The sequence below is a fragment of the Protopterus annectens genome, chromosome 6.part0 (assembly GCF_019279795.1).
Source record: "Protopterus annectens isolate FY-2018-M chromosome 6.part0, PAN1.0, whole genome shotgun sequence".
NCBI lineage: Eukaryota > Metazoa > Chordata > Ceratodontiformes > Protopteridae > Protopterus > Protopterus annectens.
This window is the reverse complement of record NC_056737.1, coordinates 325,428,598-325,440,629: the sequence shown is the minus strand read 5'-3', so window position 1 is coordinate 325,440,629 and position 12,032 is coordinate 325,428,598. Positions and strand designations below refer to the sequence as shown.

The window sequence follows — 12,032 nt, the reverse complement described above, 5'->3', positions numbered from 1 at the left end:
CTGGGTGATGTTTTTTAACACCTCGCCCACGACACCCTACTGTCTTACGGACCGTGTTTCATTATGTTACTGCTGACATCACTCCGTTTAACTGCAGCCTCCGTGTAAGAGTTATAACCCTTACACAGAGGCTTCGTGAATCCTGCCCAATAACTTTGACAAAATAAAATAATCAGTATAAATGGCTTGCAAAAATTCACCAATATCTTCCCAAAATTTCTTTATATAAGAACACTCATACATAATATGAGACCAATCTGCATTACATTTTAATGAACACCTCCAACATAATGTTTCATTATGTTATTAAATTTAGCTATTTTACTTGGAGTGTAAAAGGCTCTGTGAAGGCGCTTCAATGCAAAAATTTTCCAACATTGTATATTTGAGGTTAACTTTATAGAATATAATGTATCTTTTTTGGTCTCATTTGATAACAATAATGTATGATCTTTAGTGATGAAATTCCAAAATTTCTGATTTGCTTTTGTTTTATAATTAATGATAATTTTATATAAGTTTGAAATTAAATTTGTTCAATTAAAGTCTCCATATATTATTCCATATAAATGAAATATAAATTTGGGCATGGAACTAAATGAGGAATTATCTATTGTTCTACATAAATCTTTTGCATAAGCTGTTAGTGTATTGAGAGATAGCTAGTCAGTGCTTGATAAATTAAATGTGTTAATTAATTGATTCATATCTGAGACTATTAGATTTTCCATACATTGATACCAACATATGAAGTTGTTTCGCTTCCATGAGATAAGGGTATCTGTAGGAATGTTGCTGAAAAAGTATTTTGTAATTTTAAATGGAGTTAATAATTGGAACCATAATTTGATATCAACGTTATTATTTACAAAACTCTGAAAAGTATTGTAAATGTAATTTATATAATTTAGATTAGTAGGTTTGGTGCAGTTATATTGCAAGTTAACACAAATAAAGCACCAGAGCTTATTATTCTGATCATTTAGTTGTATATTTTTTGCTAATTTACATTCCTCTTGAAAAATAACAGTATGTAATGTTTTCCATGCTGAGGAAAATTTTGGATCTATCCAATTTACTATCGTTTTGAAAATGGATACTTTGATATAAGTTTCTAAATCAGGAAAGTTAATACCTCCCATCTCCCAGGACCTAATATGGTTCAGATAAGCTATTCTTTTTTTGGGGGGGGTACCAATGGAAACTTATAATGATTCTATTTAAATCTTTTAAGATTTTTTTGCTAGGAATTATAGGGATAGCTTGTGTAATGCAGTTTACCTTTGGGAGAATGACCATTTTTATTAACTGTAATCTATCATCAAAGGTTAAATACAGCTTATTCCATTTTCCTATTGATAATTTTAGGGTATTCAGAATATTGTTGTAATTTGTAGATAAAGTTAGTTCTAGGTTTTCACATAAACAATCCCTAAATAATCTAAAGAGGAAATTTGTTTACCAAGTGTTTGATTTATGTTAGTATTTGATTTATTTTTATTATTTAATAGTATGTGATTCGATTTATAAGCATTAATTTTTAGACCTGAGATCTGATGAAATTTCTCAGCAATAGAGTTTAATTCACATAGAGACTCATCTGAGTTTGACAAGGTAAGTAAAATATCATCAGCAAATAACATTATCTTGGAGTTAAATTTATTATAAATGTTAATGCCTTTAATTTTGGGATTTGAATGAATCTCAGAGGAAAAAAGTTCAATTGCTAGGGCAAGTAATATTGGAGACATGGGGCATCCTTGTTTGGTACCCTTAGTTATTTTAATTGCTTCCGATGTGAATGGACCTAATTTTACATATGCCAGGTTGTCTCTATATATATTCTTTATTACAGTGATGAATTGTATAGGAAAATTATAAATTTGTAAAACTTTGAATAGGTAATTCCAACTTAATGAATCAAATGCTTTTTCAATATCTAATGTGACTATTAGTGCTTCAGCTTTGCCTTTATTTAAAATATCTATAGTGGTTAAGATTCTATGTATGTTATCATGGGTGTGTCTGTTGTAAATAAACCCTGTTAGGTCATCACTAATTACTTTAGTTAGAGATTTTTTGATCCTATTGACCAGAATAGACATAAGAATTTTGTAGTCGTTATTAAGGAGTGAAATAGGTCTATATGAGCTACATGAAGTGGGATTTTTATTTTCCTTTAAAATAGGTGATAGTGGAATTGTGCCTTGTAAATATGTTTCGTTTAGTGCCTTTTGTAGTATTGTTATGACAGATGATGGGAATAGTTTTTAAATTTCTATAATGATTCCATCTATGCCTGGGGCTTTGTTATTTTACCTCTTTTAATTTTCTCATAATTATCGTAATTTGTTTTTGAATATTCATGTTTATGCTCTCTGGTATTTTATTTAAATTTAAGTTATCTAGGCATATGTTTGTATTGTTATGAAGTGGGTCATTATTGTTATAATGTTTTGTGAAATAAAATTTAAAAGCATCCAAAATGTCACTTATATCTGAAACTTTTTTCTTGTTATCCTCTTCATGAATTATGTTTGCAATATTATTTGCATTGGATGATCATTTTAATCTCATAGCTAAATTCTGCATATATTTGGGAGAGATTGAATAAGAATTTAATTTTAATTTTTCTAAGGCCAAATTGGTTTTATGCAATAAGATATCATTATATTTTTTATTTAATTTTTCAATCTCCTTTTTTTTACAACAGGGTCTTCTAAAACCTTTAGGTCAGTTTCTGTGATTTGGTTTTGAATGTTAGTTAGCTCTGATTCCCATTCCTTCACTTTATTATTACACCAAGAAATAATTTTGCCATAAAGATATGTCTTTAGAGAATCCCATAAAATAACTATATTTATGTCACTAGTATAGTTTGTATCCAAGAAATATTTTATTTCCAAATCTAACCATAGCTTAAACTCTTTTAATTTAGTAAAATATGCTGAAATTCCCTTGGTGATTATCAATCTTTTGAAATCCATTTGAATTCTAAGAATAAGCGAGTTATGGTCAGACAGGGGATTATAGAAGAATGCGATATTTTCATTTTTAAATTATGAGATGCATATATTTTATCAATTCTTGTTTGAGTGTTAAATCTATAGTCACTATGGGAGAATAGTAATGAACTTTCATTCTTAAGACTAAATGAGTCTAATAACTGCAAGTTATCTATCCATTTTTTAAGAGTTCTCCTTGTAGATGTGATACGAAAAGGTCTTTTGTTGGTAGTCTCCTGGCTATCTAAGATACAGTTAAAATCACCTCCCAAAATTAAGTTACCTTTAGATGTTTTGTTAATAAGTTCTATGTGTTTTTTAATAGTTCCTATACCTATACCCGGAAACCAATACAAGTTCACCAATGTCCAGATTCTATTACTATATCTTACTATTACTATTAATAAAAGGCCCTCTTTGTTTTCATAGTTAAATAAAACTTGCGGATTAATAATATTTTTCTTCCATAGTATTAATACCCCCCTGATTTTTTTACTATATGATGAATTAGATAGCTTTAGGAAGTCATTTGGGTTCCAAGTGAAATTATCATTAGCTTTAAAGTGAGTTTCCTGAAAAAAAAACACTTGTGCTTTATTTATTTTTAGGTATTTAAGTAAGTTAGATATTTTCCTAGGATTATTTAAACCATTTACATTTAATGAGAGTAATACTGTGTCCATCTCATTAATTTGTACTTAAAGAGTTTTTATTGAAATGATGACTGTATATTTTGTCATTTATTTGTTGTATAATCTCCATATATGCATTGAATTCAGTGGTGAGGCTGTTACTTCCTTTTAAACTATATAAAATAAAAATTGAATGAAGCCAGAAGAAAAAATCAACAAATGTATAATAGTAGACCTTATATATGCATATAAACAAATATTTAAAATAATCTTTTAGTGAACTAAGAAGCTCAGACAGATTAACCTTCGTTGCAGAAATTGAACCAAACATTAATGAAAAATTAGAGGCTCCTTTGCATATTTTTCTGGAGGTTGCAGTTGATCAAGTCAAACATATGTGATTAATTCAATCAAAGTTATTTAGAGATGTGCTTGCTGTAGAATAACCTGGTGTAGATTTCAAGCATTTAAGTTTTATTATTTATTACGTGTGCATTGATTCAGGTATAATTCCTTTTTAATAAAGTATTTATATAATATAAGTAAATTATCATGTAATGTGTTCGATAATCCATTTCCTTTCCATCTTATATGACTATCTATATAATGACCAGTTCATTTCGTAACTGCCTTATATAGCATACTTTAGTCAGTGTTGTGCAATTTGTTTACACTACTAACAATTTAAAACTCAGAGAATTAAACAATTTCTAACACCTGTCATCGCTGTTATGGATTAGTTTAAATTTGTGAACTACAAGTTCTGCATATATATGAATTCCAAAGCATAGACAGTGCTGCTCAAGGCTATGCTATACAACAATTACACATGCAGAGCTCTATATCATGTTTGTTACGTAACCTTAAATTTCAATAGAAAGTTTGTTTGTTATTAAATTACTAATAGCCTTAAAAATTGTATTGCATGTGTTGAGCACGGTCTTAAATTTCTATTTTGCATTCGTATAATATCAATTCTAAGAAACAAATCAATTTAGAATTGCATTTCAATGACCAAAGATTAATAGTAGCTGTAAGTTAGATAATGACAATGATAAACAGATGAAATATTCATTTAGCTAGTTTCATAGTGTGAGTGCCCTTACAACCATTCATTTTTCAGCAGAAAAATTCCATTAATAATGTATTCTTGTAGGTTAGACGTGCTTGTCTGAAATAATAACATTTTGCAAGCTATTCACTGTTTGCACTCTATGTCTATTATAATAAGCTATAGTTCAATACAATAAATATGAGATTTGTCTTATTGCAAGCTTGTAAAGACCCAGTATCAGATTATGTCTTACATATTTTTTCCTCATCTAGTCAAGTAACTGTTTCTAAGTTTATCAAAACCTTCTTTGATACTTCGTTGAATATGGTGACATGCATACTTCATAAGTCATTTCTCTTCTTTATTTATTTATTAACTAAATAATGCAGATTCATGGAGAACTTCAAAATATCTAACCATGGGTCTAATGCTGAATATTCCACTTTTATCTATATAAATGTATTCCTTTATTTTTGTTTTATAATATCTAACAATAAGCTATAATATATTCATGCCTCGTAATACCTTCTTTCCATCCCTTCTTTCATACAGTATATATATATATTAAGTAGTTATCCTATTTACAGAAGTACTGTCGCTTTAAGGCCATAAGGAAGCGTAATGTGATTACACACTAGAATCGTATGGTTGCGTCAACATCATCTCCGGTAGTAAGATAATCTGGACTTCAGTACTTTATGTTTGTTTTTTCACTGGCTATAAAATTATTTGACAACTAAACAAAGAAAGGATTTGCTAATACAACACTTGTGTTAAAGGGGGTTTGTCACATATCTTTAAGATGGAAGGTAGATGTTCAAACAAACACTTCGTGAGGACTTAAAATGGTGTTACTAATACATATATTAAATTAGAAAGTATAATGACTTTACATCGATATATTGTGTTGTGTTTATTGTGTTTTGGCACTTTACTTTATCAAACGAGCATTCTGCCTTTACGATAGTACGCATAGTACACTAAGGGAGCCCGCGGACTAAGCAGTGAAGCTTCCCTACGTGTCTCGTGTAACAACAGCTTCTCTTCACTTTTTTGTGAGAAGCAGAACCTTTAAGTGAAATCTATAACAATATTTGACAAATAATTCAACAGGATTTATTCAATATCTAGGTTGAATTAATCCATGTTTCACTGCAAATGATTCAAATGAGTCAAACATATTTAAAACTTGCATGCCAATAATGATCCTTGCCTATTAGATTTAAACACTTTTGTACAGTCAGTATTTGTAGTACGTTACATTAATATTAAATATTTCCTCCCCAATCCTCATTTTTATACATCACCATCACATAATAAAGCAATCATTAAGTCTATTGTATGTGAATGGAGTATTCATATTACTGACAAATATTTTGTGAGTAGCTTGAAATATAAGTAGGCAAATACATATTTGTTACCTTTAGCCTGAATTTTTAGTTTTAGTTGATTCTTTGAGAGAAGCAGTAGAAGGAATACTTTTTGAGTCAGTTCTTTGCTTTTTTTCTTTACATCAATCCAATTATTTTTCTCAGGGGATCTTTTTAATGTTGTAGTAAGAGACCAGTCCATTTCTTCCGGAACTGTGACCAAATTATTGTTCTTTATGAAAGTTATTGCTTCTTCGATGTCATTAAATGTCCTTGTTTCATTTGAAGTGAAAATCCTTATTTTTGCAGGATATGCTAGTTGTGCTTTTATTTTATTTTGTTTGAGTAACTTTACCAGCGGCCAGGCTTTCTTTCTCATTTCTAAGATTCTGGAGGAAAAGTCATTGTCAAATCTAATTAGATTTTGCTTATACTTCAGAGGGGACTTTCTCCAAGCACATTTCAGAACAAGCTCTTTATCTAGATAAGAGAGAAATTTAACCACGACTGACCTGGGTGAGGATGTTTAAGATGTAGGAATGGGTTTCCCAATGGCTCGATGGGCTCTTTCTATACCATAAGAGAAACCTTCTTTCAGTTCAAGAATGTCAGGTAACCATGAATTCAGATTTTTCCAATAAACCAAAAATTCTCACATTAATCCTCCTTTCTCTATTTTCCATATCGTCCAGTTTGTTAATAAGCCATTTATTTTGTTGCTGAAGAAAATCACCCTGGGTTTCCTCCTGTTTGAGCCTTCTGTCTATATCAGATAAGGACTCTTCAATGTTTAATATTTTGACTTGGTGTTGCTGGAGAAGTTCTTTAAAAGTTTCAGTTTGAGTATGACAATTTTCTCTCAGGTTTTCTAAGTTGTCTTTAAAACTGTCCATTTTAATAGATAGTTCTTGTAAAGTTGAAGATATCAATTGAATTTCTTTCCTCAGAGTAGATTTTGTATGTGAGTTCTTTGAGCCACTCATCTTCCCAAATCAGCTTTAAAAACTCCAGAGATTTCTGACAGGAAATTCTTGAAGAAAATATTCTAAAATTGAAATACTAGTAATAAAAATACTAAGGAACAATAATTAACTGTTTTTCCCAAAATAAAAAATAATAATTTCCTGTTATTTAAAATAGTTTTAAGGAACTCTAAAAAGTGCTGCTTTCAGAGTGCCATCTAGGCTCCGCCAGCAGGGCTACATCTTGATGATTAGCAGAACTGCATTGCTCATGGGAACCTCCCAGGTTTGGAGGGTATACTCCGTGATCAGCTGGTCAGTAGTGATAGTTGTGGTGAGACAAAGGAACTGTGTTTAGGGGCTCATGGAATCCAGGTCTGATAGGGAGGGGCTGATAACTCTGCACTGGCAATGTGTGCCAAGGAATGGAATAAGAACAGTGTGTTAAATAAAAAGCAAATCAGTAATGTTCATCAGAAAATATTTGTTTGGAAACTCATGTAGTCTGATCGTCTTCTTTACAAGTGTTATCTTTTTCCAGTTTATACTAGACAATGGTTCTAACTCATCAAGACCATGGACCCGGCAGACCACATTCTCAGCCTTGTCACAGGGAAGAAGACAGAAGTCTCAGGAACTTAGACAATCACTCACAAGAGGAAGTGAAACCCCGACCAAGTCATACAACAGAGACAGTGCAGAGCAGAAGGAGGTGATCTACTGACAAGAAAAGAAAAAGTCTAAGCCTTTATTATGAAAAGTCAAAGAATACATTTTTGAACACACTAAAAGCATCACTTCTTTCACAAAAATTGTTTTGCTATCAAATAAAAGTTGGTTCATGCCAGATTCTTAAAAATGGGATTGTGAGTTAATGTAGATAAAAGCAGTCAGTTGCAGCTGTGACATATGTGTGCCAAGGTTTTGTAAAAATTAATAGCAGAATCTCAACATTAGAATAATGCTGTCTGTGATTATTTCACAGGTTAAAACATTTGTCTAATTTCTCAATTTTTATCAATTTCAGTGTTCTTCTGTTTCTGCACAGGGTAAAGACCATGGCAAACTAGAGAAATGTTTTGATTTACTACATTTTTCATTCCATGAGAAGTAATGCACTTTTGGTGGGAAATTAGTAGCCAGAGTAGTAAAAACAAAAAAGGGCCTGAAGATACTCAGATATTATTTCAACGTACAAGAAAAAAGTAAGGTGGTTGAAGAAACTGCATGATGCTTAGCTTGGGGTATAGTGAGCAGAACTGTCATTGATCTCTATACATCTAACAAGACACCTCCAGGACACACTCTGCAGGGACATAACTTGGCGTTTCGGGGGACTGTATCAAAACTCTTGTCAGATCTGCATTACCAGCCTTATGAAATGGACCAAACTGACTCTGTGGGGAGATGATAAAAAGTTTATAATACAAATATACACACACACATATATATATATATATATATATATATATATATATATATATATATATATATAGCGAGAGAGAGAGAGAGAGAGGAGGAATGAGTAGTCCAAGAGTTAGTAGTATCACTCAGATGAAATGTAAAAGAACAAATGAGTAAAATCTGATGTTGGGGTGGAGACATTAGAAGTTATAAGAAAAAGCTTTCTTTAACAGAATGGGTAATGAATGCATGGAGTTTAGGCAACCGAGTCACAAATTGTGGGAATATTCATGAATACGAGGTAATATACAAGTCTGTTCTTATGAGAGCGTTAAGATTAGGCTATGAGTTAATTGGAATTTGTGGCTATAGATTGTTCATAGGTAATTCTGCTGCATTTATATCTAGTAGATGAAATGACATTCCCTAAAGAAATTACAATGAACTGTCTTTTGAATTAAACCACATTCATATAATTAAATTACATTTCCAGGGCAGTGGGAGGTATAGTCTTGATGAAATATTCATAAACAGAATATCTATCAAATAGATTCAAATGAAGGGAAAATTTATTATTTATTTATTCTGCATATTTACATGTTTCATAAACTGTGTAGTGGACTGATCACAATGGACCCATTTCAGCCAGAACCTGTTACACAACACAAATATAACTATATAATTCAGCTGAAGCAATTCCAGTAATGGCAGTACATTTTCAAAATATACAGTTATCAATTACATTTGCAGCTGTCAAAGCATTATTTACAGCAGTTAAAATTAGAGAATAAGACAGTGTAACCAAGAGCTGTTGGCATAATAGTTAAGGTCGTCGCCTCCCATGCCAGTGCCTGTTTCGAGTTTGCATGTTCTCCCTGTGTCTCTGTGGGATTCTTCCCACCTCCAAAAAACATGCTGTGTGTTTCCATCTCAAACACACCAATGGATGGAGCTGTGGGCAGCAGCACAGACTCCACATGGTGCCATATGGGGGAAGAGTTTTCCGGACCAACTGCTTTGGGCATCTACTGTGGTGTGCAGTATCCTCAAGATATGGCCCTAGGTGATTTGGCTATGTTGACTAATATCACCAAAATGGACATGGGTAGTTACGGGTGATAAATGGGTTGAGGGTCCGACCTATGTGAGGGACCCATGATAACAGTGGGAAGGGTGTATATGCCCCTATTGGTCAGTGTGTGCCCACCATAAAACCCAGCAGCCCTGGGTCAATAAGCTACTGGCTGGCTGGTGGCCCAGCCTGGGTTACCTGGGATAGCTCTGTTAAGCAAAAGCTGGATGTAAAACCAATCAACCTGCCAAACATGAACTGAGAATTGCCACTCTTAATGTAGGTTCACTGATAGGATGCCACTTGGAAGTGGATGATATGGAGGAAGCTGGATGTCCTATCTATCCAAGAGACAAGAACGAAGGGCAGTGCAGAGAAGTAACTTGACTTGGGATTCAGAGTCTACTACTCAAGAGGAGGACAGGCTAGAAATGGTGTAAGAATGGTGTTGAGAGTGAAGCTTTAGAAGGCAGTGAAGGATATCATCAGAATTAGTGACAGACTCATGGCAATCAGAGTCCAGTGTAATGACAGGGCTGTATTCATAATCTCAGCCTATGCCCCACAGCAGGGTTGTGACAGTGAGGACAAGAGTGCATTAAGTCAGCAGTTGCATGATGTACTAGATAAAGCAGGACAACATAAATTGGTGTTGATAATGGGTGACTTGAATGCACATATAGGGACAGACAGAACATGATATGAGGACTGCCTGGCTCTACATGGGTGAGGCAACAGGAATAAAGAAGGAAAGGCCATTCTTGTCTTGTGTCTGGCAAATGGCTTGATAGTAGCCAACACATGGTTCAGAAAGAGAGACAGTCACAAGATCAAATACAAGAGTAGCCAACATTCAACTCAGATAGATTTCCTCCTAGTAAGGAAAGGGCACTAGGGTAGAATCAATGATTCCAAAGTCATCCCTAGTGAAACAATTGGCCCACAACATAAACCACTGGTTTACACAATCAGTTGCAAGCAATGGTCAGAGAAGGCTCTAACATCAAGCTGACTGGAGAGAAAGTACAACAGTTTAAGGAATTACTCAGGACTCTAGCACCCCAAGAAGAGCAGGAAATAGGTGGAGTTGAAGAAGAGTGGCAGCACCTCAAAACAGCTTGTGTGAGGACTACAGAACAGATATGTGGCCAAGACAGGTATGGAAATAAGGTACATAAGGAAAGCTGGTGGTGGAATGCAGAAGTTCAGGAAGTCATTAAAAAAAAGAAGTGCAGGAAAAAGTGGGAGATAGAAAAGACAGACCAGGCTAGGAAGAAATACTGGTTGGCTAACAAAGAAGCTAAGAAAGGAGTTACAATAGCAATGAATAGGGCATTGAAGGCACTCTACCAGCTTCTGAAAAGTGACTCAGTAGGTGGCACAAAGAAACTATATGAGGTTGCAAGGCAAAGACAAAAAGATGAAGAAGACAGACAGACACCCTTCATAAGGGATGCCAGCAACAGTCTGCTCACCAGTCCACAGGACATCAAAGACAGATGAAAGGAGTGCTTCCAGCAACTTCTAAATGAAGATAATGCCACAGAAGCTGCCCTGCCCCAAACATAGCCTACGATGGGAAAAGAAGAGGACCCTACCATAGAAGAAGTAAGAACAGCACTAAGATAAATGAAGTCAGGGAAAGCAGCAGGCTCAGATAAGGTCACAGCAAATATGGTAAAGATGCTGGGTGAGATAGGGGAGTAATGGCTCCTAGGAGACTCATAGCAGTGTGGAGAATAAATATACTCATGCCGGTGTATAAAAACAAAGGGGACATCTGCAACTGTGGGCAGTACAGATGCACCAAACTCCTGTCACATTGTATGAAAGTTCTGGAGAGGGTGATTGATAAATGGATATGCAGAGTAGTATAATGTAAGATGGGAGATGAGCATTTCGGATTAAAATCAGGATGCAGCACAACTGACCCGATGTTTGCAGTGAGACAGATATTTGAGAGGAAGCTAGAGATGAGGAAAGAGTCCAACTGGGCATTCCCAGGCTTCGAGAAAGCAAACGATAGGGTCCCAAGAAAGCTGATTTAGGCAGTACTGCAGTGGTTTAAAGTCCCAGAAACATTGGTAGAATTAGTACAGGCTATGTAAAAGGACTAAATGACTCAAATTCGAACAATGTTTAGCCTCACAGAGGGGTTCCCAGTGGGAGTGGGTGTGCACCAGGGATCAGCTCTGAACCTACTGCTTTCATATTGGTGAACAACTACATTAGCAAATAGGTTGGAAGGGACAGATCAACAAAGTTGCTGTATGCAGATGATGTGGCATTACAGGCAAAATATGAGCAAGAACTTCAGCAAAGAAAAGGGAAATGGAATGCAAAACTGAAGACACAGAGGATGAAATTAAGTACAGATAAAACAGTGGTAATGGTAAAAAATTGAGGAAATCAGTAGAAGCTGAGAACTGATATAGAAGGGAAGATAGTGGAACAGGTTAATACTTTGAAGTATCTGGGAGGGATGGTTGAGAAGAAGGGAAGACTGAATGAAAAGGCCAAAGCTAGAATCAGA

The 12,032-nt window shown here is 34.1% G+C and overlaps 1 protein-coding gene across 1 annotated transcript in view; it reads left to right on the top strand.

Annotated features, from left to right (window-relative positions):
- The window catches only part of HEATR4 (HEAT repeat containing 4), a 390,162-nt gene extending 382,233 nt beyond the window's left edge, over positions 1–7,929 (top strand). The window contains exon 17 of the mRNA XM_044074085.1: positions 7,565–7,929. Within this exon, the coding sequence (XP_043930020.1) occupies positions 7,565–7,747 (183 nt within the window). The 3' untranslated portion in view covers positions 7,748–7,929. The remainder of the gene's footprint in view (positions 1–7,564) is intronic.
- The last annotated feature ends 4,103 nt before the right edge of the window (positions 7,930–12,032 follow it).